Source organism: Lepidochelys olivacea (assembly GCF_965140295.1).
Source record: "Lepidochelys olivacea isolate rLepOli2 genome assembly, chromosome: 1".
Lineage (NCBI taxonomy): Eukaryota > Metazoa > Chordata > Testudines > Cheloniidae > Lepidochelys > Lepidochelys olivacea.
Genome location: NC_140411.1, coordinates 159,405,766 through 159,432,445, shown reverse-complemented (window position 1 = coordinate 159,432,445; position 26,680 = coordinate 159,405,766). Strand labels below are relative to the sequence as shown.

The 26,680-nt window shown below is 42.0% G+C and overlaps 1 protein-coding gene across 2 annotated transcripts in view; it reads right to left on the bottom strand.

Moving 5' to 3' along the window:
- Window positions 1-5,669: 5,669 nt before the first annotated feature.
- Window positions 5,670-26,680, bottom strand: part of LOC311531527 (cystathionine beta-synthase-like) — a 52,876-nt gene continuing 31,865 nt past the window's right edge. For both annotated transcript variants that reach the window (XM_084648969.1, XM_084648970.1), the window contains exons 7-17: window positions 25,989-26,123; window positions 23,056-23,125; window positions 21,213-21,304; window positions 20,184-20,309; window positions 19,466-19,550; window positions 19,135-19,240; window positions 18,266-18,343; window positions 16,795-16,929; window positions 15,034-15,142; window positions 10,539-10,623; window positions 5,670-9,145 (exon numbers count right to left, since the gene is read on the bottom strand). In XM_084648969.1, coding sequence (XP_084505095.1) covers window positions 9,036-9,145; window positions 10,539-10,623; window positions 15,034-15,142; window positions 16,795-16,929; window positions 18,266-18,343; window positions 19,135-19,240; window positions 19,466-19,550; window positions 20,184-20,309; window positions 21,213-21,304; window positions 23,056-23,125; window positions 25,989-26,123 — 1,131 coding nt within the window. In that variant the 3' untranslated portion in view covers window positions 5,670-9,035. The remainder of the gene's footprint in view (window positions 9,146-10,538; window positions 10,624-15,033; window positions 15,143-16,794; window positions 16,930-18,265; window positions 18,344-19,134; window positions 19,241-19,465; window positions 19,551-20,183; window positions 20,310-21,212; window positions 21,305-23,055; window positions 23,126-25,988; window positions 26,124-26,680) is intronic.

Below are 26,680 nucleotides of genomic sequence, written 5' to 3'. Positions count from 1 at the left end.
GGCAGGTCTGAACATTCAAAACAGAACATTTTTCACTGGGTTTTAAAGGGTGCCTTAAGGTAAAGTTGTTTTGATGTAAGAGCCCAGAGACAAATTCTTTACTGGTTAGTATGACTCCATTGAAGTCAATGGAATTATGCTAGCCAATGGAGGACTTGATCCTTTCACTTGCACATTGTATGAATTATGAGTGTTTAAGGTTGAAAAAAATACATCGGCGGTTGGCTATATCAGAAGTCTGTATGCTTATTATACAATCCTTATATGAACATAAAGCTTCACTCCATGGCTGAAACCTGAAAAACAACATCTATCAACAATTCTTTTTTCTCATTAAGAAAAGAAATCTTTTAAAGTCTTTTTTTAAAAACAATAAAACGTTCTTCTCACTAAGGGTCAGATTCCAATACCTCTGCTCATGCTGAGGAAATCTGATTTTATGTGTAATCCATCTGAAGTCCATGGTAGCACTTACAAAGTAAGCTCCTGCTCAACATGAGTGAGGGTATCAAAGTCGAGTCCTAATCTTTATGGTATTATAGGCAGAAATTGAATGAATACAACTGAATACAACAATCACGTTTTAGGAAATTCAAAATTTCTCTTAGTTACCACAATGTGGGGCTCAATAGGGCCCATATTTTTCAAAAGATTTTAGTATTTGTTTGTATCACCTGCACATTAATTTTAAAGTACAACACCTCTTCCCAGCTGTTCCTTCATTGCGGTGCCCTCAGAGATGTCCACATCTGTTACCTCAGAGTTTGGTAGAGGAAAGAAGAATACGTCTCAGTGTTGTCAAGGAGCTGGGGGGAGGGTCTTGTTATCTGGCAAAATTATAATACAAGCCCTGGGATAACCTGTGCTTCTTTATATTTTTCCCAGTAAATTGTTCATGTCTCCTATGAGAACGATCCAGTGCAGCACAGTTCTAAAACACGGAGGATGTCTCTGATTTCCTTGAGCCATCACCCAAAGGTAAAACACATTCTTCTTCACCAAGCCCCCCACTGCAACTGGTAAATACTTTGCCTTGGTCACGGCACGTGGCGTTGCACACTCCTTACTTTCAACAGACATTCCTAAGGGGGTTTTCCAAAAGGAGGTGTGGAAGAGAAACCCAGTCCTTTTTGTTTCAGATCCCCTGCGCTCCTTGATTTGGAACAGGATGTGAACATAGTGCTCCCATTGCCCACCTGAGTGCCCTAACCATTAGGCTATACTGGGATTTTTCTCAAGCCCTCCTCTTGGAGTGGTTCCATTTTTGTAGAATTAAATATTCATTGGCCCAGGGACCAGAACTCACGTCCCCAACCTCCCAGGTGAGTGCCTGAATCACTGAGCTACAAAGTCAATTGCTCTTACTCTGGCCCAATGAATTAGGACACTCCTCTGGGATACGAAAACTCCAAGTTCAAGTACCTGCTCTAAATAAGGCAGAGCAAAGGTCTGAAACCAGATCTCCCACATCCCAAGAATGCCCTGACCAGCAGGCGATTAAGCGCATGCATATACACAAGTTGCCCTCAGCTGTCTGTTGTGCGAGACATAGCCAGTTGGCATGCTCTGAGCACAGCGACCAGATCAAGCCCTGTCAGCGAGACAGGTGGGTGGACATCTAGGGGTGTAGGTGTGAGCGAGGGCACCTAGCAGCTTGGCAGAGTCTGGACTTAGGCAGTTTTGCACATGCTTACCTGTGTGAGCTAAGGGGCTATGGGGACTTTACTGGCAGAGATCTAGGCAACTAGGGAATTTAGGCACCCACAAGTTTAGAGGGTTACTGAGGAGGAGCTGTGAAGATCTCAGTGGTGCCTAAATGTTGAACTTTGGCAACCAAGTCCCTTTATGAATCTAGCTCTTCTTGCTGCCTATATTTAAGCAATTAGTTTGGCTGTCTCTGCATTACTAAATCTAAACAATTCTCGCCTAGTGTCCTCAGAGGATTTTTGTGTTATGGATGTAAACAGTCTGAATGAGCTCTCCTCTGACATCTAGTGGTGAGCTGTGCAAAAGGACTTCAGGAGTTGATCTCGTTTGCATGAGCACGCCCACCCTGCTTAGACACTCAGCATGATGGAATTGCTTGCCCAAATAATTATGTGTGGCTGGGGCTGGATCCCCAGTCTCCCTGTTCCTGCGGCAGGAGTAATAAAGGGGCTGCTATCCTTGCTGTGTGAACTGAGGGCAGCAGAACTGTGCCTGGCATACCCCAATGGAGGGCCTTACCCTCAACTGAATGGCACTCGCTAGGCAGGGGACATGGGTTCCAAAGCCCAATGAGTTGAGAGAGGGTGGGGACAGGTACTTGGCGGTGAGGGCCCTGTTTAAGGTCCTGGACACCATTTAACCCTCGCTCTCTCCACAGTATAATAAAAGAAGTAATTTAGACTTAATTGAGAGTCTTGTTACACGCTGCAAAGCTGAAATCACTGATACCTAGGCCTAAGTATTAGACCTATTTTGGGACAGTGTTTCTGGTGCAAGAGACTGCCCAGGGTGCACCAGCAATGAGGCATTCCCCTTTCCTCCCCCCGACCCACCACTAACAGCTGAGATCATTAAGATCTGTGTTAAGTGGTGGGCCCTGAAGACATCTTGGTGAGTGGGAAGCTGGCAGAGCAGCGTGGCTAGCAAGGCGGCTGGCAGAACGGCATGGCAAGTGCCCAGTAAGGTAGCTAGTGGAGAGGTGTGGCGAGCGAGTGTCCGAGCAGCAGAGCATGTAAGGTGCCTCTTTACCCCCCAACCCGCCACTTTCCAGCCAGGGTGGGAAGTGAATTCTGCAGATGAACTTCTGGACTCTGGGGCTGCACTGACCAAGGACTGCACCCCACTCACAGTTGCTGAGAAGGGACGGGCACGTTAAAAGGACTTTTGGGTTGCTGGACTTTCGAACCTGAGGGGAAAAGGACATTGCTCAACTTACTTGGGGGTGGGTCTTTTGCTCTGGGTTTATGTTTATGAACATACTTGTGGTGTTTTCCCAAATTAATGCTGAGTTACTTCCCTCCTTTTATTAAAAGTTTTTGCTACACCCAGACTCTGTGCTTGCAAGAGGGGAAGTATTACCTCTTACAGGAAGTGGTGTCTAATTGTCCCAGGTCACTGGGTGAGGGTTTTGAGCCAGTTTTGTGTTGTATTGTTGAAAAGGAACCCCTAGATACTGAATCCGGCCCTCGTTGCTGCCAATTCTGACTGGCAGAAGGGTTACATGCTGTTAATTCACTAACAGGACTGACTGCCTTATGTAATTATTGCCTTTAAAACTAGCCCTCACTTGCGCTCGTGCAACTGTATTTCCAGCACACTTGCACAGGTTTAACTGGGGGCAGAAAGAACCATCACTTACCTTACCTGCTGACTCTGAGATATTTTGTCCAGGTGGAGCATGCTTGTGTGCACCTGTGCCCTATGCCTACAAGATCAGAATCTTTGACCATTGGGCTGCGCCTGTGTCCTGCATGTCCTTGTGTCCCCCAAATTGAGGGCAGGTAGGGCAGAGCAGCACCGACTACCTCCTTTTCCTCGCTAATCCCAGCATTACCAAACCCACAGGTTCAAAACTCCTGAGTTAGACCCCCAAAATCCTGAGTTGTTCTAAAAAGACAATATTGAGGATTTTTTTGGGGTCTGCCTTTATTTTTGAGCTCCCTCTGCCCATCTCCAGCATGTCTGTGAGACTTTCAGCTTTTACCATCCAGAGGGGATAGATACAGGCACCTCCACCAGTAACAGGACTTCTTTCTAAAAGGGAATTTATTGCTTATGAAAGGTCATTTTGTGGACTGAAATCCTCTATCTACAGAACAGGCTCAGCAGAGATTGTACCTTGCAAGCTTCCGAGCACTGTCCCACCCTTATTCAGGGGGAGCACCTCTAGGGATGAGGAGGGTTCAATCATTTATCAACCCCAGGCATACCTTACTGTTTTGCAAATCTAGGCTTCCTCCCTTCCACCATGTCTCCCATCAGTGTCACTTCCTCTTACCAAAAGGGGTCCCTGTTTCTGATCAGTCACCCACAGCAGCTGCCTTTAGAACCAAAGGGTACCCCCAGCGTCCTTCGCTTTAGCTGCATAGTGCTTCAAGAAGCAAATGTACAAAAGGATTTGGGGGCATGTTTGGAACTGCTGCACACAAGTGAGCAGAAATAGGAAACCCTTTTTGGAGTGGGGTGAGTAGGCAAGTGGATAGAAACTGCAGGCTGAACAGGAGTTTGGGAATGAACTGAAGGGAGTGATCAGAGACACTCTTTTGCTGCTGCACTGAAAGTGGCACTGTAGGCAGACAGCTTTAGCCTATGGCTAAGACTGCCTTGTTCCTCCATGCCCCGTTAGCCATTGTTCTCTGCTGTGGCCACCACTAGCCCTCCATCATTGCAATAGCGGGTTTGCAAGCAACACCTGTCTACTAGATATTGGACTGAAATGATCAGAATTCATTTTCTATATGCTACCAAACATATTTGATAGAAGTTATTTGCAATCGTTGCATAGGTGGGCTATATTTCAACCAGTAATCTAGGCGCTATTCAGGGTGTCTTCGTGTTGTATTACCCATCCACTGAGCAATCCAGGACCTCCTGTCCAAGAATGACTTTTAGACTGGGTCACTGATCAACACCTCAAAAGACGAACTTAAAAAAACATTAAGTCACAAAACGTTAGAGCAGATGTTGCACTGTGACTTCAATTATCAGTGTGCTACAGTCACTCCTTTCTTGCAAAATTCTCCCATTGGGCTGAAACATTCCAAAAAGAAAAAGAAAGGGGAAAAAATAGGACACAATCTAATCTTCTGATTGATACCAAAAATGGAGGTTTGGAAGAAAAAAAATCTGTCCAGCTATTATTGATGGGGGCTGGGGGGCATTCTAAATATAATTTCTCTGCTTTAAAAAAAAGGAAAATCTTCATACACATAGGTCTAAAAGACTCGAGCTTGCAAACGTCACATGTAGCTAGTCTGCAATGAAGAGCTGTTGCTGTGCAAATTATAACTTAATTTTTTGCAAGGAGATTAAATGTTTACTTTAGTGCATGGCAAATAAATCATTTCTACTCTGGTTTAAGATGAGCAATTAACTGAGGCACTGTAACTATGCAACACACACAAACAAGTAGTTTCATAACAATGCAGATAGCGTTTCCCCTCTCCCCTGGCAGCTTATTTTTTATTAAAAAAAGAAAGAAAATTAAAAACTAAAAGTTTTGTTAATGAATCATTAACATTATGAGTTTACTGTACAACCAAAAAAGACACCAAGTTCTCATAGCAATGCTAACTGATCCGTATTGTTCCTATTTATTCATGTATGCAAATATCAGTCTAATTAGTAATCAATACAGGCTTGCAATGTGGGTAAGTAAATGCTGCTGTAAACACGTTAGCATTTGCCTTTTGTGTGTTTAAGTTTTGCATCTTTACCGTTGCATGTGTTTTGTTATGAAACATAGGTCAGACAAAAACATGGCTCTCTGCCAGGATCCTCACATATCCCCAGCTCCTTCCAGAGAGATAAAAAGGGCAGATAAAGTTACAGTCAACCAATTGGAACTGGGTGGTGCCTTCTGACTGTTGAAAATTTCACTCAACAGGTCTATAGTCAAAGGTACTTTCAACTTGGACTGCCAACAGCAAAATTAAAAATATACCCATCCATTTTAAGTCACTCAAGTAGCTTTTATTGAACTCTTTATAATGTACATTGAACTTTTGTGCAATAAATTCAGCACATTGTATTGAATATTTTCCCTTTAAAACATAAAAGACTTCCCTTAATCACCGTAGAGTAGCTTAAATGTTGACATTAAACACTAAGAAAGAGCGCTGAATGAAGTCTGCAATGGCTAACGTTATTTAAAACAGTGTATTACTTGCTGCATGAAGCTCAGTATTGCAATCTATAGGTTAAGACAGCACCCAGTGGTGAACTCTGTGAAGATTACGTCTGTCCAACAGGAGCAATTAATTGAATTACATAGAATTCTGGAGAGACAAGGTGAGAGAGACAGTGTCTTTTATTGGACCAGAAGCTTTGAAGCTACAGGAAGATCTGTGTAGCTCAAAAGCTTGTCTCTATTGACAGAAGTTGGTCCAATACAAGATATTACCTCACCACCTTGTCTGTCTAATATCCTGGGACCGACACGGCTGCAATTACACTACATACATGGAATTCTGGAGTCAGCCACAGAAATGGCATGATTGGAAAAAGAACTTTAAAGCTCTCTCTAAATCCTTATCTGACACATGAAGTTACTAGCAAACCTTGCAAAGATGAATTCCACAGATTTAGTTGAAAAATTGCCTTCATATAAGAAAACTCTAATGTTTTTACAGAGTCACTAGTAAACCAAAAGTGTTGAAATTTAAAGAGAAGACATACAAATGCAATGCAACATTTCAACAAATATCCCTATGTAAAGTAGTTTTAAGTAAGGTAGCCAGCATCAGTTCACAAAAATCTAGATAATATGGAGGGTGCATACACACCAACACACACCCACCAGTAAAAACAGTTCTATTCAAGCTTTGGACATAAGACTTGAGTTTCTCTCTCACACACACACTTCTCTGCCAGCCTTATTTGGTCTTCACAGCACAGTAAATACAGAGATTTTTAGGCAATCCCGACCCACAGTTTGAGAACCGCTGCCAAAGAATACACAGGGAGTTTTGAACAGACCGCTGCATTTGATTACTTTTTCTCCAAGTCATTTCAGGACTGGGACGATTCTGCCAGATGCAACGGTCTATTAGATTCCCTCCGAATGGTACTGTTCCATCGATAGATAATTACTTAAATCAGTCCAGGATCAAGTGGAAGGGAGCATTTCTTTAATGCTATCTAAGCTGCTCACTGGCGCCAAGCAACTTTGTTATAACAGTAACTTCAGGGGACTTCTGGTGTTGAGGTAATCATACCCTGGGTTGAACAAACTTAGAGGCCAAAGGCAGAAGCCTTTAGTAGCCATGGACATGACATTAAAGAGTTAACATGAAGCAGCCTGAAGTTGTTATTATGATGAAATTTTTTAATATTCAACTTTTAAGAGTAAAGAGAAGCAGTTACAAAACAAAATAGAGACTGTCATGCTACAGAAGGTAAAGAAACCTCCAAAGCCAGTCTTAACTCTCATCTCCCATTACACATTAATTTCTCTCCTCTCCAGGCCAGCAAGGCTACTGTCCCCAGAATAACTAATACTTTTGTTTACAGTTTGTGTTCAAAACTAAATTGGGAGGCAGGGGCTGCAGATTTTCAAACTGCAAAGCAAATGTGACAGCATTTGTGGGGCTAAGAGACCTGCTGACCTGCAGAGATCAAAAGAAGGAGGGAAATGAAAATACAGATGGGTGAACCCCACCCAGCTGTATTTTCATTATATACATACATACATATATATATATAAAAATCCCTCTTTTAGTTGATTGACAGCTGCAGTTTCTTTGGGAGTTTTTGTCTGGCTTTTTGTGTAAACTGTAGAATTTTTCTGCTACAGCTAAAGGGAGTGAGAAGCCGAAACAGCAACTCTGTGCTGCAGAGAGCTTTATTGTGGCAAATAACTTATCAGAGGAGGATCACAGCAGTCATAATAGAGATAGGAAGTAGATTCTCCCCCTGCCCCCCATAACTGTAGAGTTATCATGTAAACCACTGCAGAGTGGCCGAGAGCTGCTATTAGCCAGAGTACAGGGTTAGGGGGACTGAACAGTTTGAGAAAGGGCAACACTAAACTAATGCAAGTCAGATACAAATGAGAGACCAGAAGCCTCTGTAGCTAAAAGAAATCCATACAGTTACACCTAGCTAACTGCACAGCATCCCCTCCACTGTGACTGGCTCAGACAATGCCACTGCAGTTGGGCACTGGTAAGTTTGGTCACAGTGTATTCAGTACACTAGTTAAATGTTATGGGTCAAATTCTGTCCTCTCTCAGACATATGCAGCCCTACTGCCTGTAGTCCATTATATATGTCTAAGTAAGGGTAGGATTTTGTCGTAGTTGTGTTTATGTTTTGTTATACATCACAGAAGCTAGTGTTCCTTCCCTGCAGTAACATCTAGAGTTCAGAAGCACTTGAGGAGCCAGGGGGCTGCTATGAAAGGATCTTACAGGGCCTCGCCTTGCTCCTGCCGGGAAAGAATGACGTTGTATAACCCAGGTGTAGGCGTAAGAACTTCAGTTCAAGGTAGGTCAGTCTTAGATAAAAGTTTTCAGGGGAAAGGTCTGCCTTCTTGTCATGCATCAAACATGCCATAACCGCTAAGAATTCGCTCTTTAAAGAGCTTGATCTGATTTTGATTTATTGTCGTTTACACATGTGCTTATTCAGCCAGGCAAAAATAAATGATAGGAGCTGTGTCTTCACTAATAAAAAGGTGTGGCTTTTATAGTAAGACCACTTGCTTGTGTTAGCTATCTCATTGCCATATTTCAGTCAAGACAAGGCAAGTGATAGCTCTGACTCAAAACAGCTGCTGGAGGTAAACCCTAGAGTTGGAGTCCAGGATTTACCTCAACCCTGTTTCAAGTTAACCATCGCATTGTGAAAAGATACAGAAATGTTTTACTAGGTAAGGCATACCCATATTGTCACCAAATCCACAGTCTTTGACTTATTCTATGTTAATGAACAACACACAGTCTCATAGGCAGTCTTCCTAGATTGCTCTAGCCTCAGCTTCCAACAAAATGGCTTGGCTGTTCACTTTATTACCTTCAATTAAGTGTTAACAGTGTTTTAGACTTAAAATCAGTGAGGTCTAACATTTGTTTTTTATATAAATGCTATCCAGGTCAACCAATTTCAGGAGGCTGAGAGCTAACAATCCTGAAAAGCTCTGCAACACTTAGATGTGCTGTTACATCACAGTAGTCGGGATGATTCCAGCTGTGTTGTTTTTAACATTCTAAAAATAAAAACATGAGACAGAACATTCTAGCAAAGGAAAAGAGAGAAAGAGAGACGTGATTCTTTCTAGAGATTGTAAAATGCCATGGAAGATGTTGCAAACAGAGTGGTCCTTGAACTTAGGTGGCCCTTCTTTCCCGCTCCCGTGCAGTCACAAAGTTAAGCAAGTCAATGGCTGTAACAACGCCAAACACCATCTGTCTCTTACTGGAGGAGCCGTCACTGAGATCTACAGAAAAACACAAGAAGATTTTTCCTACTTTGCAAGGCTCAAACCAAACACACATACTCAATTTTTATCTACTGCTGCCTAAAACTAGAAGCCAACTATGACTCCAAAATACTAGAGGCCTGCAGGTCTGGTTAAGCCAACCTACCCAACCGATTGTACATTCAGATGGAGGTGAGCTGCCATTCTTATTGACAGCACTCTAGGAATTACTGAAATGAAAGCCTTTGCTAAATTTCCTCATAAGGTTGCAAAGGAAACTAAATAGTCATGGGAAGAGAGGTAAATTTATGTCATGGATTAAGAACTAGCTGAGAGATAAGAGTTTGGAATAAATTGTGTTTTCAACATGGAAGATGTTAGCAATGTAGTGCCTCACGTTGCTGTACTAGGAGACTTAATACTTCGCATTATTTGAATGATCTGGAAATGGGTTGAACAGTGAAGAGGCAACATTTGCAAAAGACAACTGTTTAGCTTAGTGAAGTCTACAGGGGCTTGAGAGTCACTTCAGAGGGATCTAACAAAGGAAACAAATGGGTAACACACTAACAGGTGAAATTCTGTATAGAAAAATGCAAGGTAATGCACAATGGAAAGAACAATTTGAATGACTCTGATGCTACGATGTGTTCTACAGTAACTTTAAGAACCCACAAAAAAAGCTAGAGGTCAATCAGAAAAACATTTTCTCAATGCAAAGCAGTGCATTGTCACAATGCTCATAGATTCTTAAACTATAAAGCCAGAAGGGACCATTGTGATCATGTAGTCTAACCTTCTGAATAACACAGGCCACAGGACTTCCTTGAATTAATTCCTGTTTGAACTAGAGCAATGTTCTAGGAAAACATCCACTCTTGATTTAAGAATTTCCAGTGATGCGAGTTCTACCACAACTCTTGGTAAGTTTGTCCAACAGTTAATTACCCTCCCTGTTATAATGTGCACTTTTTCCCTAGACTGAATTTGTCTAGCTTCAACTTTCAACTACTGGAACTTGTTATACCTTTGTCTACTAGCTGGTAGAGCCCTCTTATCTAATTTCTGTTCCGCATGTGGATACTTACAGATTGTGATTAAGTCACCCCTTAACTTACTCTTTGTTAAGCTAAGCAGACTGAGCTTCTTGAGTCTCACCGTAAAGAATGTTTCTAATCATTTCATCATTCTCGTGATCCAATGTTAGTAATGATGTTATACAGGAATATCTACAAGGGTAAGATGATTGGGGCCTTTGGTTTACCCAACTTTTGCCACACAATATATAATGCCTCATACATAACAGCTCACCGTGTCATTTGGTACTGGTTTTTATTATACACACACACACACATATACACACACACACACACTACACTACCTTTCACAAGGAGTGTTATGTTATACTCACACTGAATCTGTTCATGTACAACTAGAGCAAAGTGGTCTATTTCCAGGATATGAGAAAGTTTCCCCAAGCTGTCTTTCAGATGAATCTAAAGAGAGAAAGTTACCAAACTTAAAAGCAAAGTGTCCTGTAATAACATAAAAGTTCAACAGCGCCCCCGTCCATCCTAGAGACCGTTAAAATTATAAGAATTAGCACTTGTAAAGCATCGTTCATGTTTAAAGTGCAGTACAGTACAACTACTACTTAATGAATCCACATCCCACTGAGTTCTTGGGGTTTGTTAAATGCTGTGGGTCTTGGAAAAAAGCTGGACAAAAAGAAAAAAAAAAATCCAGGGGATGTAGCACCTGAAATTTTCATTTTCACACACACCCACACACTCTAAAGACAGGAAAGATTTTTTTTAAAAAAACTAAGAGGTAAAAATCAGTGCTCCATGTGTGTAATGAAACAATGATGTTATGTAAACATAAGACTATACTCACCTGTACGACTCTGGAGGGAATGGAAGTGAGAGGGTGGGAAATCAGACGGTCAGTTGATTTGGAAAAAGGAGGTTTTGGGGAGGGTAGCAGCGAGAAAAGCCATTAAAAAAAAACAAAAACAAAAAAACCCAAACCCGAGCTAACATATTACTCGGGAGCAACAAACAAAGAACTCAGAATCAAGAATTCAATGAACCTGCTTAAACTATTGTTAGGCTTTTCTTTAGCAACACAGAACAATAAAGCACTAAAGACCAGATTTTTTTAAAGGTATTCAGCCACCCTAATTGCCAAGGGAGTTAAGTGCCTAATACATTTGAAAATTTGGCCCTACAGGCTAATCTCATTTGTTGGGTATTTCATAGAATCATAGAATATCAGGGTTGGAAGGGACCTCAGGAGATCATCTAGTCCAACCCCGTGCTCAAAGCAGGACCAATCCCCAATTTTTGCCCCAGATCCCTAAATGGCCCCCTCAAGGATTGAACTCACAACCCTGGGTTTAGCAGGCCAATGCTCAAACCACTGAGCTATCCCTCCCCCCAAAAGAAAGCAAAAAATAGCATTCCATGAACAATCATGTTTTGGTATTATCTATGTGCTCCCATCAATCTGAAAACAAATCTGGTATATTAGCTGGGTGATTTTCCATCCAAAAAGTAATACGGGCTATCAGCTGTACCTTTTATAAGGACGGAGGGTGACCAGACAGCAAGTATGAAAAATTGGGGTGTGAGTGTGTGTGTAATAAAGAAAAGCCCAAAATATCGGGACATCTGGTCACCCTATAAGGACACTTCTGTGAAGTTACACCACAGATGAACTTGCCTTCTATAGAATACACCAGGGGTCGGCAACCTTTCAGAAGTGGTGTGCCGAGTCTTCATTTATTCACTCTCATTTAAGGTTTTGCGTGCCAGTAATACATTTTAACATTTTTAGAAGGTCTCTCTCTACAAGTCCATATTATATAAGTAAACTACTGTTGTATATAAAGTAAATAAGGTTTTTAAAATGTTTAAGAAGCTTCATTTAAAATGAAATTAAAATGCAGAGCCCCCCGGACCAGTGGCCAGGACCTGGGCAGTGTGAGTGCCACTGAAAATCAGCTCGGGTGCCGTAAGTTGCCTACCCCTGGAGTACAGCCTTTATCCTGCAAGGAGCTCAGTGTGGGACTGAAACAGACTGAAACAGAAAATGCATCTCCCACTAAAAATTTTATTTCTCCCCTTCTCAGTTGGCACAGTAACAACTACCTTAATGTGGGAAATTTCTCAGGGAGGAATGACCTGTTGGTATTAGTGACACAAGGCAATGCATAAGGATGCCAACTAATGCCTCAGACCAGTCATTATTTCGCAGGATACAGCTCCTGGGCCATGATAATTACAGATGCCTTGTGACTTCCCATCAGTTAGGAAAGTTTTATTTACAGAAAAGATTAGCTTACAGCAAAATAAAAGCTTGTTCCAGTAAAGAGCCTCAGGTTAAAAAAACTGTGTACACACAAATCAGATAAGTGGTGTTGCTGCCAGATTTGTGCAAGCAAAAACGAGCCTGAGAACATACAAACCCTCGAGCATCCAGACTTACTCATGCAAAAAGCTTGGGTGCAAGAATAGAGGCTCATTTTCAAAATATATAAAAGGAAATTGTTGAGGTTTAACATCTCTTTTCTATTTCCTGTTCATATTCATTTATATATTTTGGGCTACTAGCAACTTGACGTTCTCCAAACACTTTACAGACACTCAGGAATTTAAGATGGACACCATTCCCGTGAGGAAGGATTATTATTTCCCTATTTTACAAATGGGGAAAACGAATGCTCAGGAGAGGCTAAGCAACTTGCCCAAGGTCATTCAGGAAGCTGGTTATTGCTCTGGTCTCTTCTCTCCATCACACTCCCTCTGCTACCACCTTCACTCAAGCTACCCTCTGTGGTATATCCACCCCCTATAAAATGTTATTGCTCCTGCTAACATATGCTCCTGATATTCCTCCTCAGCCTACTTTTCTACTCCAAAGAGTTTTAAAAAACTACAGAAAAACTAGCAACACGCAGCCAATCCCAATGATTGCTTTGATTGTCAAGTCTCACTTTCCCCACTGTGTCTGTTTTGGCCTTTTTAGTTTGGTAGCTCTTCAAGGCAGCTGTTTTTTCCTATACACCTGCATAATGCCCAGCGTACTTTAGGATCTGCTGTTAATCCCAACAACACTCAGATTCCCTGATTCAAAGTCTTGTGCCTTTTTCACAAGGATGGCCCATCCTCTCTATTCGGTAATCTGAAGTACCTGTTTTTGAATAGGTTATTTTGTGACTCTAATGTTTCATGGCTTCAGGAGACTAAATGCATAGCTGGTCATTTTAAATCAAAACAGTAATTCTTCTTCAAATCTAAGGTGACCAGTTGGTAAGAAAATTATTGTGACTCTCATACATGAGAGAAGTTTCCTTATTTTCACTTTGCCTTCCAGTCACACCAAACATATCCATTTTATTTGAAGTGTGCCTTAAAGCTCTCTTCCTTCAAACAATACTTTACACCATCTTTGGGACAATGAGGACTCTTAAGTTTTTCCCCATTTCACTGACACAGATTCCAAATTAGTTGTAAAATTAAATAAAACTTTTTAATTCCAAATTAAAAAAAAAGCAAACATCTAGAATTCTTTTTTTTTTTATATACTTAGACTGTAAGCTCCCTGGGGCAGGGACTATTTTTATTCTGGGTCTGTAGAGCACCTAGCACAATGGGGTCCTGGTTCACAACTAGGGCTCTTGGGTACTACAGTAACACAATTAATAATAACAATTCAGATTTTTTTTTTTAAACAGAGAACTGTATTTGTGCCAGCATATTAGCAGTGGCAGATACCAGGGGAGGGAGCTGGGGAAAGAGGGGTGTTCAATCAGCGTATTTCAGGAGAAAATGGGAGGAGAGGCACAAAGAACTGACTATTACAGATACAACAATGAATACACCATACAGGCACGAGCAACATAGGGACCAGCAAAGCGAGGGATGACAGGAACTAAAATAGTTATGTTACACACCAGAGTTTCACCTGATGTTTGATTTGATGTCTAGGGAGAAAAAAAATATTTTTCTTTCGTTTTGTCTGTAAAGCACTAGCGCTCCTCCTTCTCCCAAGCTATAAAACAAGCAGCCAGTAGATTATACATAAGAATATAATGAGATATAGCGGAATACAATTCCTTCTCCAGAATTTTAAATATTAATAATTAAGATCCATTATGGATCTAATTATTTACTACTAAATATAATATTGAATCTAAAGCCTGAAGAAAGCTATGTCACAAAACATAATATCCTACTATTTATTTTGAGTGTCATAAGCTCCCCAATTAATGATATCACCTAGCTCTTGTAGTGCTTATCATCAGTAGATCTCCAAGTGCTTTACACGGGAGCTCAGTACCATTATCCCCATTTACTGTACGATAAATATGGCACATCGACTGCCAGGTAGACTTGCCTGGCATAATGCTTTATGCACTTTGATGGCAGTCAGAACTAATCAGCCATCAGCTTGTGACAATTCCAGTCTTTGTTGCAAAGCGAGCACTTGCTGGTTTCAACTGCCATTGGAATTTACACAAAAGAGCTGTTTGAAGTTCAATGATTTCTTCCCATGGAGGCTCACACCACTCAGTTTTACATTCAGATTTGTGTGTGTGTGCGTGCGGGGGGAGGAAAAGAAATCCCAATGACAAGAAAAAAGTCCCCATCAAACCCACTAGGGTTCAATGGTCTGATGTAGCACCATAAACCAACTCAAGTCTGGGAGCCTTTCAATGACCCCAGGCTGAGTTTAGAGTCTAAAATGAGATCCAAACCCAGGTCTACATGCATAGTGGCACATTCTCAAACAGAAGATTCTGTATGGCCCCGCTTCAAATCTTACGCTAGCTGATGCCACTGTAATGCTCAGATACCTACAACAATACTTTAACAATAAAGTAGATGACAGAGCAGGTTTACCTGTCTGAATTGCTTGTAGATTACTTTGCCGACATGATCTGATGGCTGAACTTTCCCAGCAAGTAACGAAGAAAGCATGTTCCCAAGGGTAACCATTCCCAAAATCACACTGAAAAGAGGAGGCATGGTCAAACAATGGCAGACACCCAGGGTTTTCTAGAAACAAGTGAACCGCACGCTCAGCAGGCTTTCCTCAGAGGGATGGCCAAAAGTCAGTTCAACTGGCTTAATGGTGTAGATAACCATTTCCAGAGGTGTTCTCAGATTCTGAGGGTGTCTACAGAGCAAAGAAAAACCAACAGCTCTGAGGCTCAGAGCCTGGATCAGTTGACTCAGGCTTGTGGGGCTAGGAATGGCCATGCAGATGTTCCTGCTGGGGCTACAGCCCAGGTTCCAAAACCCTGTCCCCCACGCCGCGGGGAGGCAGACCATGCAGCTCTCCCTCATCTCCGCACCCTCACTGCAGACAGAGCCACCAAGGGCGTGCCTCCACAGTGAGTGGCAGCCTGCTCCAAGCCCACCTCGACAGACGCAGGCTCGTGCGTCTGCAGTAATAAATAGCTGTGCAGACAGCGCAGCTCGGGCTCGGAGGCTCAGGGAAGAGGGTGGGCTTCAGAGCCTAAGCTCCAGGGTCTACACAGCTATTTTCAGCTTGGTAGCACAAGCCCTAGTCTGTCGACCTGAGCTGGGAGGCTTGCTGCTGTGTCGATATCCCCCAAGTGAACTCTGCTCTGCAAGGAGGCTCAAAACTTGGGTGATCAGACATGCCGGTTTTCTGGGAAAGTCCTGGGTTTGGGTGTGAATGTCCTGGCTGGATTACACTTAAAATGGGAGTCTTCCCTACTTTTGCTGTAATTAGCCATTTTACTGACCTCCCTCCTACCTGGCTGTGCTCAGCTCCCAGAGCCAAAATGAAAGTGGGGCTAATAGTTTTGGGTCCTTCCCACTGAACTGTGGCGTGTGCTGGCACACACTAAATTCAGGGGGATTCCAAATGACAAGGCTGATGGACACCGTAGCAATGACTCAGAGCTCCTAGCTAGTAACAGAAGGTTTGGGTGAACTTGTGGTTTCCTCTACTGTCTATCTAATCACTCAGTTGTCTGACCATGATTGCATGTAGTTTAAGTGAACCTGCAGATTTAAATAGTCTCTGCCGGCCTCCCCCGCAGCCCACTAAAGATCAGCATTCAGCTTTCTGCCATTCAGCAGGCTCACCAATGGAGGCTGAGGGAATGAAGATGTTGGATGTGGCCTCAAGGACTGAGATTTTTAAAATTTCTTTAGGCCCAGGTTAGCGACCACTTTCCAGTTTTCACTGCAGCAAAATGCCATGAAGAATCTACGGAGAACACCCAACCCTGCAAAGGTGGTGGTTCACCCTCCGTTTTATTAAATGAGAGGTTTTGCTTTGATCTATTCCTCACCAGGAGTCCACAGCGATCCCCCAGACAAAAATGGAGGGACTTCTTCATTATAGACAGAGACATTTCAAATATAAGGTCATGGTATCTAGAGACCTATTAGGCCAAGAGCAGGGTAGTCCTGACAGGACAGCATTTTAAATCTGAAAGCTGTGTGGTATGTAATATGACATTTCTGAACTCTTGCTGACCCTGCAGGAGATGCTGGAGAATTAAATGACAGAAGACACACTTCTCATTTACTGTGTGTAAACAGTAAATAAGAAATAGAAACTTGACTTACAGGTTTGTTTTGGAGGGGGAGGGAAGGGAGGAAGATATTGATATCTGAACATACCCACATTCATCAACAACTGGTGCCTGGTCAAATCCCTTCTCTCGGAGGATTTCAATGGTCTTTTCACAGGTGACGCCCGGAAGCACTGTCAGGGGGGCAGAGAGACTTAATTCCTGAACTTTGAGGTGCCACCACCTGTGGACAAAACATAGTTTTTACAGCAACTCGTCTGATCATTCTGAAACCGCCAGGTCCTAAAATACCTTACAGGATTTCCCCTCACTACCAGCAGAAAGGCTCACTTGGGTCTTCAGGACTCAGGAAGGGAAACAATTACAACCGTGTCCCTTTTCCATCTTATTTGATTCCTATCCTTGCATGGCAAATGGCCAGCAGAGATTACAGATACCTCCAGTTGGTTATTTGGATCTTGATTTACAAAAAAGGAAAAGAACATTTTAATGGACTCGAAGCCATTTAGTGAGACACCTAGATAGTTTGTGGAGCCATGTGCTCTTATCAGCATTACCCTCAACCTCCATTTCATCCAACTGTCTGGTACAACCACGGGTTGCATCTTGGCTCAAAACTAAACATCCATCATTTATCATACAGTAATGTCAAGAGGCCCCAGCGAAGGTCAGAGGCTTACTGTACATGGCACGGCACACACACACAGTAGACAGTCCCTGCCACAAACTGCTAACCATCTAAATAACTGTAAAAACAGAATGTGTCTCTTATTCTGTTAGTACAGCATGTACCACAGCAGAGTTCGAATCCTACCTGGGGCTTCTGGGCATTACAACACAAATGAAGACCTTAGAAGGTATTTTTCCAATTTGCTCACTCTGGGTCCAGTCAGTGTTCTCTGTACAGACTGTTTGCAAACTTTCCCCCTCGTGTTTGTGTGTGGGTCTTCCAGCAGCAACAGGAGAGACAGGCAGGGATTTGTTTAAAGATGGAAAACCATGAAGTCTAGCATGGGCCTTAGGGCAGTTAAGTACCCCCAAACTTCTTTTAACTGTTTTGATACTGATTAGATGTCAAGCTGACAATGTTCATTTCACTGTACTTGACAAAGGATTATTATTTTTGTTCCTGCAGTGCCTAGGAGTGCTAGTCATGGACCAGGGCCCCATTGTATAAGGTGCTGCACAAACAAAAGAAAAAGACAGTTCCCTGCCCCCCAAAAGCATATATGCATCTCAACCTGCCTAATGAATAGTAGATGACACCATAAACATCAATGAGGCATTAAAACATCAAGAATAACTGGGCTGAGGGAAGAGTTTAAAAAGTTTTCATTCATTTAAGAATTGAAGTTGTCACCAAGTCAAAAGAATCTAAGCTTTCTCGAAGTGAATAACTAAAAATATTTCTACTGATTTAAGTAGCCATCACCATATCCCCAAATGTACAGAGGATCAATTCAAACAGACAAGGAAACACGGCAAGCTACAGTGCAATTTAGCGTTGCCCATCCCATTGCAATAGGCTCACAAAAGTCAAATGAACAGGACTGCCTTACCAAGGTTTGTTAATAATGTCATCTTCTTCTTTCATGAACCCTTTCTGGGTCATCCATTTGTCATTCAAAAACTTGGACCTGGAAACCATCAAGAAAGCAAAGAAGTCATGAGCTCCCCCGCAGGTTACACTGGTGTTGATAGTACATACAATGGCACATAGTTACATCCCCAGCACAGATAGGGGTATAGTTACAAACATATAATAGCACTGAGTCAGTCAGTCTTTATGGCAAAGGGATATGTGGGTAGAATATTTGTAAAAAGAAAAAAGGAAATGGCACAACCAAATAATGAGACCACTTGTAATGGAGTAGAAGTGCTGGAAGGTATTAAATTAAATACATTTACAGTTTTGTGCTCCCATGCCACAAAATGGGGAACTGAACAGTGTCACAGAGTAAAGCTGTATTTTAAGTGTGGGGTCAAGTGAATTTAACCACAGGACTTAGAGCAAGTGTAAAACTGTGTCCCCTCCTCCCCACCCCACCTCACCCTGCACCATCCTGGCATGTGTTGTTACTACAGTAGTATTCTCTTCAATTCATAGCACAAGGCAGAGATAGTAGAGGACAACCATTCCTTGAAAAGTTCCAGAAGAGATCCAATTTAAAATGGTTAAAGAAACGCAGGACTCAAACTTTTCCAAAGTGACCAATGATTTTTGGATGCCCAATCTGAGACACATTAAAGGCGCCAGATTTTCGCTGAGTTCCCACCTTCTGTAAATCAGGCTCCTGCCGGAGGCCTCAAGTTGGGAACCAAAAACCAGCAGACGCTGTGGAAAAGCTTGGCTAAACTCTGTATGAATGCCCCACCCTCTGTGAAGGCAGCAGGCTCAAAGCAGAAAGAGAACAGGGCAGTTTCTTACATGTAGTTCCTGACGGAGTCGGGCAAGATGACAACACAGCGCTGACCCTCCGTTAAATCCTTGGCAGCCTTCACAGCAATGGACATTGCGCTGCCGGAGCTGCCACCTGTCAACACCCAGATCACACAGTCAAGACCACGACACGTGGAAGCCACTTGTGAAACAGGAGGATAAGATCAGAGCGAGGTGGGTCGAGCTCAGGGCTAGAGAAAAGAACTCTGGAGCCCTAATCCCAACACTGACAAAGGTTTCCCTTTGACAGGTTAAGTGATTTACACAATGCCGCAATCTAATTCACAGGAAATTTTGGAGGATTAGTACCAGCTCTTACCACACAATAATCCTTCCTCTCTGATTAACATGCGTGCCAAAGCAAAAGACTCCTCATCGTTGCTCTTGTACCACTTGTCCACCACCTAAAAGAGTGCAGGGGACAGGAGACAAAAGACATAGCTGATCTTATCCCCCTTTCAGGAGATGCTGTTCAGCTGCTTCAAATTATAGACTTACAACTGCCTTCACATCTCGCAACTGCTTTTTTTTTTTGGGGGGGGGAGGGGCGCTAATTAAGACTACAGTGGTATTAGTGGTGTTCCCCATACTAGTAGAAAGTACTTTACCTTTTAAATAAAATGACTGTGGGAAAAGTTACAAGGAGAACTGGCCACTCTCCTCCATTCCCAGCTGACTTGCCAGGAAAGTGAGTCCTACCTGGCACCTGATGTCATTGGACTAGAGATCAAGTTGAGGGTTGGGGTTTTTTTGGTTTTATTTAAAGGGATTGTTCCGGGAAAAAGCTATCTGTGCAGTGTGTTTTCACACAGTATTATGAAAGAGCAAGAGAAATGTGTCCAGCTCAGAAGTTCACCTGAGGCTGCTTTACCTACTGGGATACAGTGGGAAGAGGATTTCGTTGTGCCTCCTAACCCCTCTAATCTCAAAGAAACACTCTCTGTGTGCCTCACAGTAGCTGCCATGCTATTTCAAATTTCCTCCCCCTCCCCTCAGAGCAGAAGGCAAGGAGTGGTTAATTGAGGAGCTTGACTTACCGATCTGTCCAGCACGGTAGGGACAAAATCATATCCAATCCCCTCCACCTCGTATGTCGTCTTGTCAGTCTTATTCAGTTCTTCAGGCTCAGCAAGAATGGAGCCCAGGGGATCGACGCCAATAATCTGGAGAAGGGGATTTCAGATTTGCTACCGTTACACTGTTTTTTCAACACACAGCCATTAAATCAAAGTGCTATGCTAGGACTGTTACCTCACAAAACTGTCATGCCATCCATACAGATACAGGCCGTGGTCATTGAAATAAGACTTTTTCCCCCCCAGTCTGTCCTTTGGCAAGTCCCCTTCTGCAAACGGTCTTGTTGCTCCTACCCTTCAGCAACCCATCCTACTTGGTCAGGATGTGGGACATTGTAGGGGAAAGGCACAGCTCATTCTGTGCAGATTTTGTTTAGCTCAATGGAAAGTGTTTGCCCTGATCCCACTCAGAAGTCAGATCTCTTTACCATTTTGTACCAGGAACAAGCAGAAAGTCTTCTCAGTGTAACAAGGCACTAGTGTTAAAACCGAGTGTCTTGTTTCCATCAGAAAATGAAAAGCAAGCACAAAGAGTCATAAGGTAACAGAGACAGGAACGATACGGGCCTACTGAGGGACACACAGATTTGCATGTCATGGGACAAGTTTCATTTGGCCAGAAATTCAGTGATCCTAAAGAATTACCCCTTGTAAAGTCAGTGAAGAGAAAGTGCAAACATCTTTTGGATACAAACAGGTGTCCAAAATATACATAGTAGGGAGAACAACATTTTTCAAAACAGGCCATATGGAATTTGTGGTTTAATTTTCAGAATCAAACCCTGACTTGGGTCACAAGTGAAAAGAGAAGGAGATGGCTTCCTATGCTTTTTGTGAACAGCTCAAAACTGCCACCCAAGCAGATGTGTCGCAGGTAAGGATTACAGTGCACCAGCAAAGATAAAAAAAATGGAACTTAGTCCCACAAGGAACTTGGCAAGACACTTACAGCTAGAAATAGTTACCAAGATGCTTTAGTTTGCCACTTACTTGGCAATCTGGGCATTTCTCTTTCAGCTTTCTTGCAACGCCAGTGATGGTGCCTCCTGTGCCAGCTCCAACCACCAGCATGTCTATTTTTCCTATTTTAAGTGCAAGGAATCAAATACCACCTTGAAAACATCCATTGGCATTATAGATAAAAATCCTATTGCAGACCAGGAATGCACAAGATGCATTACTCCCTCCAAGGAAAGCGCAGTTACCCTCAGAAAGGTGGTAATTTACAGTAGCCTTTTACCTCACAGTAGGTGTATTCAGAGTCCTAACTTCAGACCTTGTTCCCCCTTCTCCCCCTCGTTTAGTGCAACGGGGCCCAGCTTTGTGACAGCCTTTTGGGCATGCTGCAACACCCATGTTTTCAAGGCTTGGAGAAGGGGTGAGGGGTGTATGTGTCATATTTGCCATCTGTGGATTTGTTTTATTATGTTTGGTGGTAGATGTTGATCTGTCATTATTCTAGCTCTTTTTGTGCATTAATAGAACAATCAGGACTTGGCCAACAATTATTTTATCTGATTGTTTTTTATTTCTGGTAATAGATCATTTAAAGAGCACTTCACTAACTTCCGGGCATTTATATAAAAAGTGATGCTTACAAATCAAAAACATCCCAAGAAATAGGGCCTGATTCTGATCTCACATGGGTGAGATTTCATTGACTGAAGCAATGACATCGGACTTATACCTTTGACAGTGAGATTAGAATAAGGCCCATTGATTTTACAAGATGGATTGAGAGTCAAGATGAGTTCTGAAATCAGAATACGTCTTCAGTGATAGTAAAACCACCTTTGCACTTGTAAATGGAGGAAGTCTGACATGGAAAGCATGTATAGACAAACAAAAACTCATTATATAACTCAGACTATAACTGCACTTTACATGCAGGTCATTGTCACTATCAAAATCTAATATAGGGCTTTGTTACTTTAAATACAGAAATCCCATTGAGAGGCTAAACGTGAGGTTTTATGGCACAGACCAAGAAACCTGATGTGCAAGCTCCCTCTGCTGGCTCCAAACACAACTTACTGGTAAGTCTGAATACAACTGTGCCATGATAAAATCATGCATAATTCCTGGCACTGTCACAGTGGAAAATAAATAATTTCATGCTCAGGTCATGGTAACTTGTGGACCCTGTGGGTGCGCACTGACAGTTTGTTAGTTCATTTTGATTTAGTCCTCTTGGAAATGGGACTAGATCCAAGTGAACTAACGTACTGTTAACGCACGGAAACAGGGTCCACATAAATGGCAAAATTCCTGGTTCCGTGACAGTGGTGATTGTTGTGACATAATCATAACCTTACGAAAAAGCTTGGTTCCTAACCCATGCGTATTCCTGAGGGCACCATCAACTGAGGAAAGTCTTGTGATAGGGTAAGTGGACCTTACACAGAGTTCTAGTATTAAATTAATTAAATTTAAATTAAAAATAAATTAAAAAAGATAAACCAAAACCCACATGCACAATTTAGACTAAGAGCCAAGCCTTTTTAAAAACCAATTCCCATTCATGAACACTCAAACGCCCTAGGTCTTCAACTCCTCTGAGCTATGCAGACTTCTTTATCTAGGGGTCATCACTTTGCCTGGCCGGTCACAGTCATAGAAAGGTAAAAGCAAAAGTTTGTTTTTTTTAAAAACCCACACTTCTAACTAGAAGTGTGTCTCATTTGAATTTTGTAAACTTTACATAAACTATCTCAGAGCCTATGCAATTCTATACCCCTGAAAGCATTGATCTGCTTTCCACAGGGGTATGTGATTAAAAGAAGAGCACTCCAGAGGTTAATTCAGAAGAGTGCTAGCAGGAGAATTAGCATACCTTCACACTGCTGCAGGATCTCCTCAGCTGTAGTGTCATAGTGTGCCAAAGGGTTACTGGCATTGCGGTACTACATTGAAATACAATAGAAAACATATGAAACCATGGAAACAGCTCATAAAAATCACAGTCTGAGGAGCAGGTCAAAAAATGACCAGTGTTGTTCAAGCCTCACAATGACACTATAGGCTCCCACCAGTTTTCTAAATTGTTCAGCCATTTACCAATACTTTCTACCTTGGCCTGGAAGAGATTCCTGCAACTGCCCCATTTAAAGTAAGTGGTATTTTTGTGCCAAGGTACTTCTAAGGTCCCAACATCCCTGAAGGCCAAGGGCAATCTCCTTCTGGGATTATGTTCTGTAGAAGTTTGAACTTTCATAGAATCATAGAATATCAGGGTTGGAAGGGACCCCAGAAGGTCATCTAGTCCAACCCCCTGCTCGAAGCAGGACCAATTCCCAGTTAAATCATCCCAGCCAGGGCTTTGTCAAGCCTGACCTTAAAAACCTCTTAGGAAGGAGATTCTATCACCTCCCTAGGTAACGCATTCCAGTGTTTCACCACCCTCTTAGTGAAAAAGTTTTTCCTAATATCCAATCTAAACCTCCCCCACTGCAACTTGAGACCATTACTCCTCGTTCTGTCATCTGCTACCATTGAAAACAGTCTAGAGCCATGCTCTTTGGAACCCCCTTTCAGATAGTTGAAAGCAGCAATCAAATCCCCCCTCATTCTTCTCTTCTGCAGGCTAAACAATCCCAGCTCCCTCAGCCTCTCCTCATAAGTCATGTGTTCCAGTCCCCTAATCATTTTTGTTGCCCTTCGCTGGACTCTCTCCAATTTATCCACATCCTTCTTGAAGTGTGGGGCCCAAAACTGGACACAGTACTCCAGATGAGGCCTCACCAATGTCGAATAGAGGGGAACGATCACGTCCCTCGATCTGCTCGCTATGCCCCTACTTATACATCCCAAAATGCCATTGGCCTTCTTGGCAACAAGGGCACACTGCTGACTCATATCCAGCTTCTCGTCCACTGTCACCCCTAGGTCCTTTTCCGCAGAACTGCTGCCTAGCCATTCGGTCCCTAGTCTGTAGCTGTGCATTGGGTTCTTCCGTCCTAAGTGCAGGACCCTGCACTTATCCTTATTGAACCTCATCAGATTTCTTTTGGCCCAATCCTCCAATTTGTCTAGGTCCTTCTGTATCCTATCCCTCCCCTCCAGCGTATCTACCACTCCTCCCAGTTTAGTATCATCCGCAAATTTGCTGAGAGTGCAATCCACACCATCCTCCAGATCATTTATGAAGATATTGAACAAAACCAGCCCCAGGACCGACCCTTGGGGCACTCCACTTGATACCGGCTGCCAACTAGACATGGAGCCATTGATCACTACCCATTGAGCCCGACAATCTAGCCAGCATTCTACCCACCTTATAGTGCATTCATCCAGCCCATACTTCCTTAACTTGCTGACAAGAATACTGTATAACTGACAAGAATAACTGTATACTTGCTGACAAGAATAACTGTATACTTTGTATAACTCCGATGCACAGAATTGCCAACCTAGCAGATAACATTACCTTGGTCTTTCTGTAACCTAAGTTAACATACGGTGGTTCTTTCAGGGTGGATAAAAATAGATAATTTAAATTATGTGTATATTTTAATTTAAAATCAGATTTAAATTAAATCTTTTTTTAAAAAAAATAAACATTTGAAATTATGGCAACCTATGTTAAGGCCTAAACTGACTATAATTATCGGTATCACTTAAATTAAATTAGAAATATAATATTGAGCAGCATATGGTTGCTGCCAAAGTTTTAAAGAAAGTCAAACCACTGAACTAGTGGAAGTCACTTGGCAAGCACCAGAAACCAGAGTTTGAAGTGCTAAATCAGCTTTTGATAGCAATAGCCTCTTCTGCAGGTACAAAGAGAGTATTTTCTTCATTTCAGTTTATTCAACTACTTCAGTTCACTGACTAATTCCTTTAAAGTTGACTCAGAGCTGAAAAGGCAGAAAAGTGTGTTTTTCTCTTCTGATCAATGAATAAAAACTAGGTGTGAGAAGATGAGATTTACTACTTCTAAAATCTTCAGGGATATGGTGAACAGAAACAATCAGTTCAATTCACTAACTACAGATACTTCCCTTGTTTAATAAATCAGTTAGTTGTAAATGCAAACCATATTTTACAATTTTTCTTATGTATCCAGCACATTTAAGGCAGTTTTATTTAACTAATAGAAACAATTAAGTGCCATTTTGCACATTTTAAATTCAATTCCAGTTTCCATCCAAATAGAGCTTGACACAAATCACAGGTACAAAAGTTAATCTAGTAAATAAGAAATGCATCATTCTGTAACATAATAAACAAAATGTAAAAATTAAGCATCTGAAAGTACCATACGTTAAGCTATGCATAATTATTAAGCAATTATAGTATATTTTCCTGGCTAGCAAAAAGAAGTCCCAAGTTCAGTGCAAAAGCTATATTTAATTGTAAACCAACATATTTTAATGGCTACCAATTTTTCTTCAGGAAATGAACTCAAAAGTACAACTACAAAACAACATTCAAACAAATGATTTAAATCAGTATTTCTGGTTTGCTGATTTAAATCATGATTAAAACTGTTGATTTAAATTGCTTCAATTTGAAAAGCCAGTTCACCCTGGGCTTTTTGTGTCCCTCTAGTGGCTAAGGCACATATAGACATTTGCGATCTGCTACTTTTGCTGAGCTAAAGAACCTGGTCAGGCAATTCACACTTTTAGATCCAGAGATCCCAGGTTCAAACTACATATACTCCCATCCAGCGCTGTTACCCTTTTATCTGTGGAGTGCAAGAAAAGGAGATTACCAATATTTCTCTCTATCCCACACATGCACCTCAGTTGTTCAGGACCTTACCTGGTCTAGGATATGGGAATTGGGGATTTCATTTTTCAGTCGCCATGCTACTCCCACATGAGATTCAGGTGAGTCAAACCTGGCAGTAGTTGGGGTCCTCACAATCTCAGCACCAAGAGCTCTAAGAACATCCACCTGAATCAAACAGAGTCAGTCAAAAATCTCCATAGGTACAGAGACCCTACTGGTATACCAGAGAATGGGGGGAAAAAAAGCTGACTATAAACTTACATAAACAAGAGTGTGCAACTCTTCCATACCCACTGCTTAAAGTCTGTATCAATTCAATTCCCAGAGGCAAAGTGTTTCAGAACAGATGCCCCACACAGGTTAAACGCTGTCCTCTCTGCCTTGGTTTTTTAAATGTCTTGTGGCCTGAAATTTATGATTATTTGCCTACAAGGATGCACATTTGTCACTAGTATGTAACCTGCATTTTCACCTCAACCTAGTTGAAGATTTCCCCCCACCCCCGCAAAATCTAATCAATTCTGCTGGTGGAATTACAGAGCTAAAATAATTCTTATCAACATGGCCAAGCAACACTGTCCCCTTCCCACAACTCGTGTTTTGAAAGCTACATGATGGATTTGACCTGAAAATGTAACATTCAATGGCAAATAAGAAAGCAGCATTTGGCTACAGTCCGCTTGTCTGGAGTATGAATTGAGGACACTCACATTTCTACATAC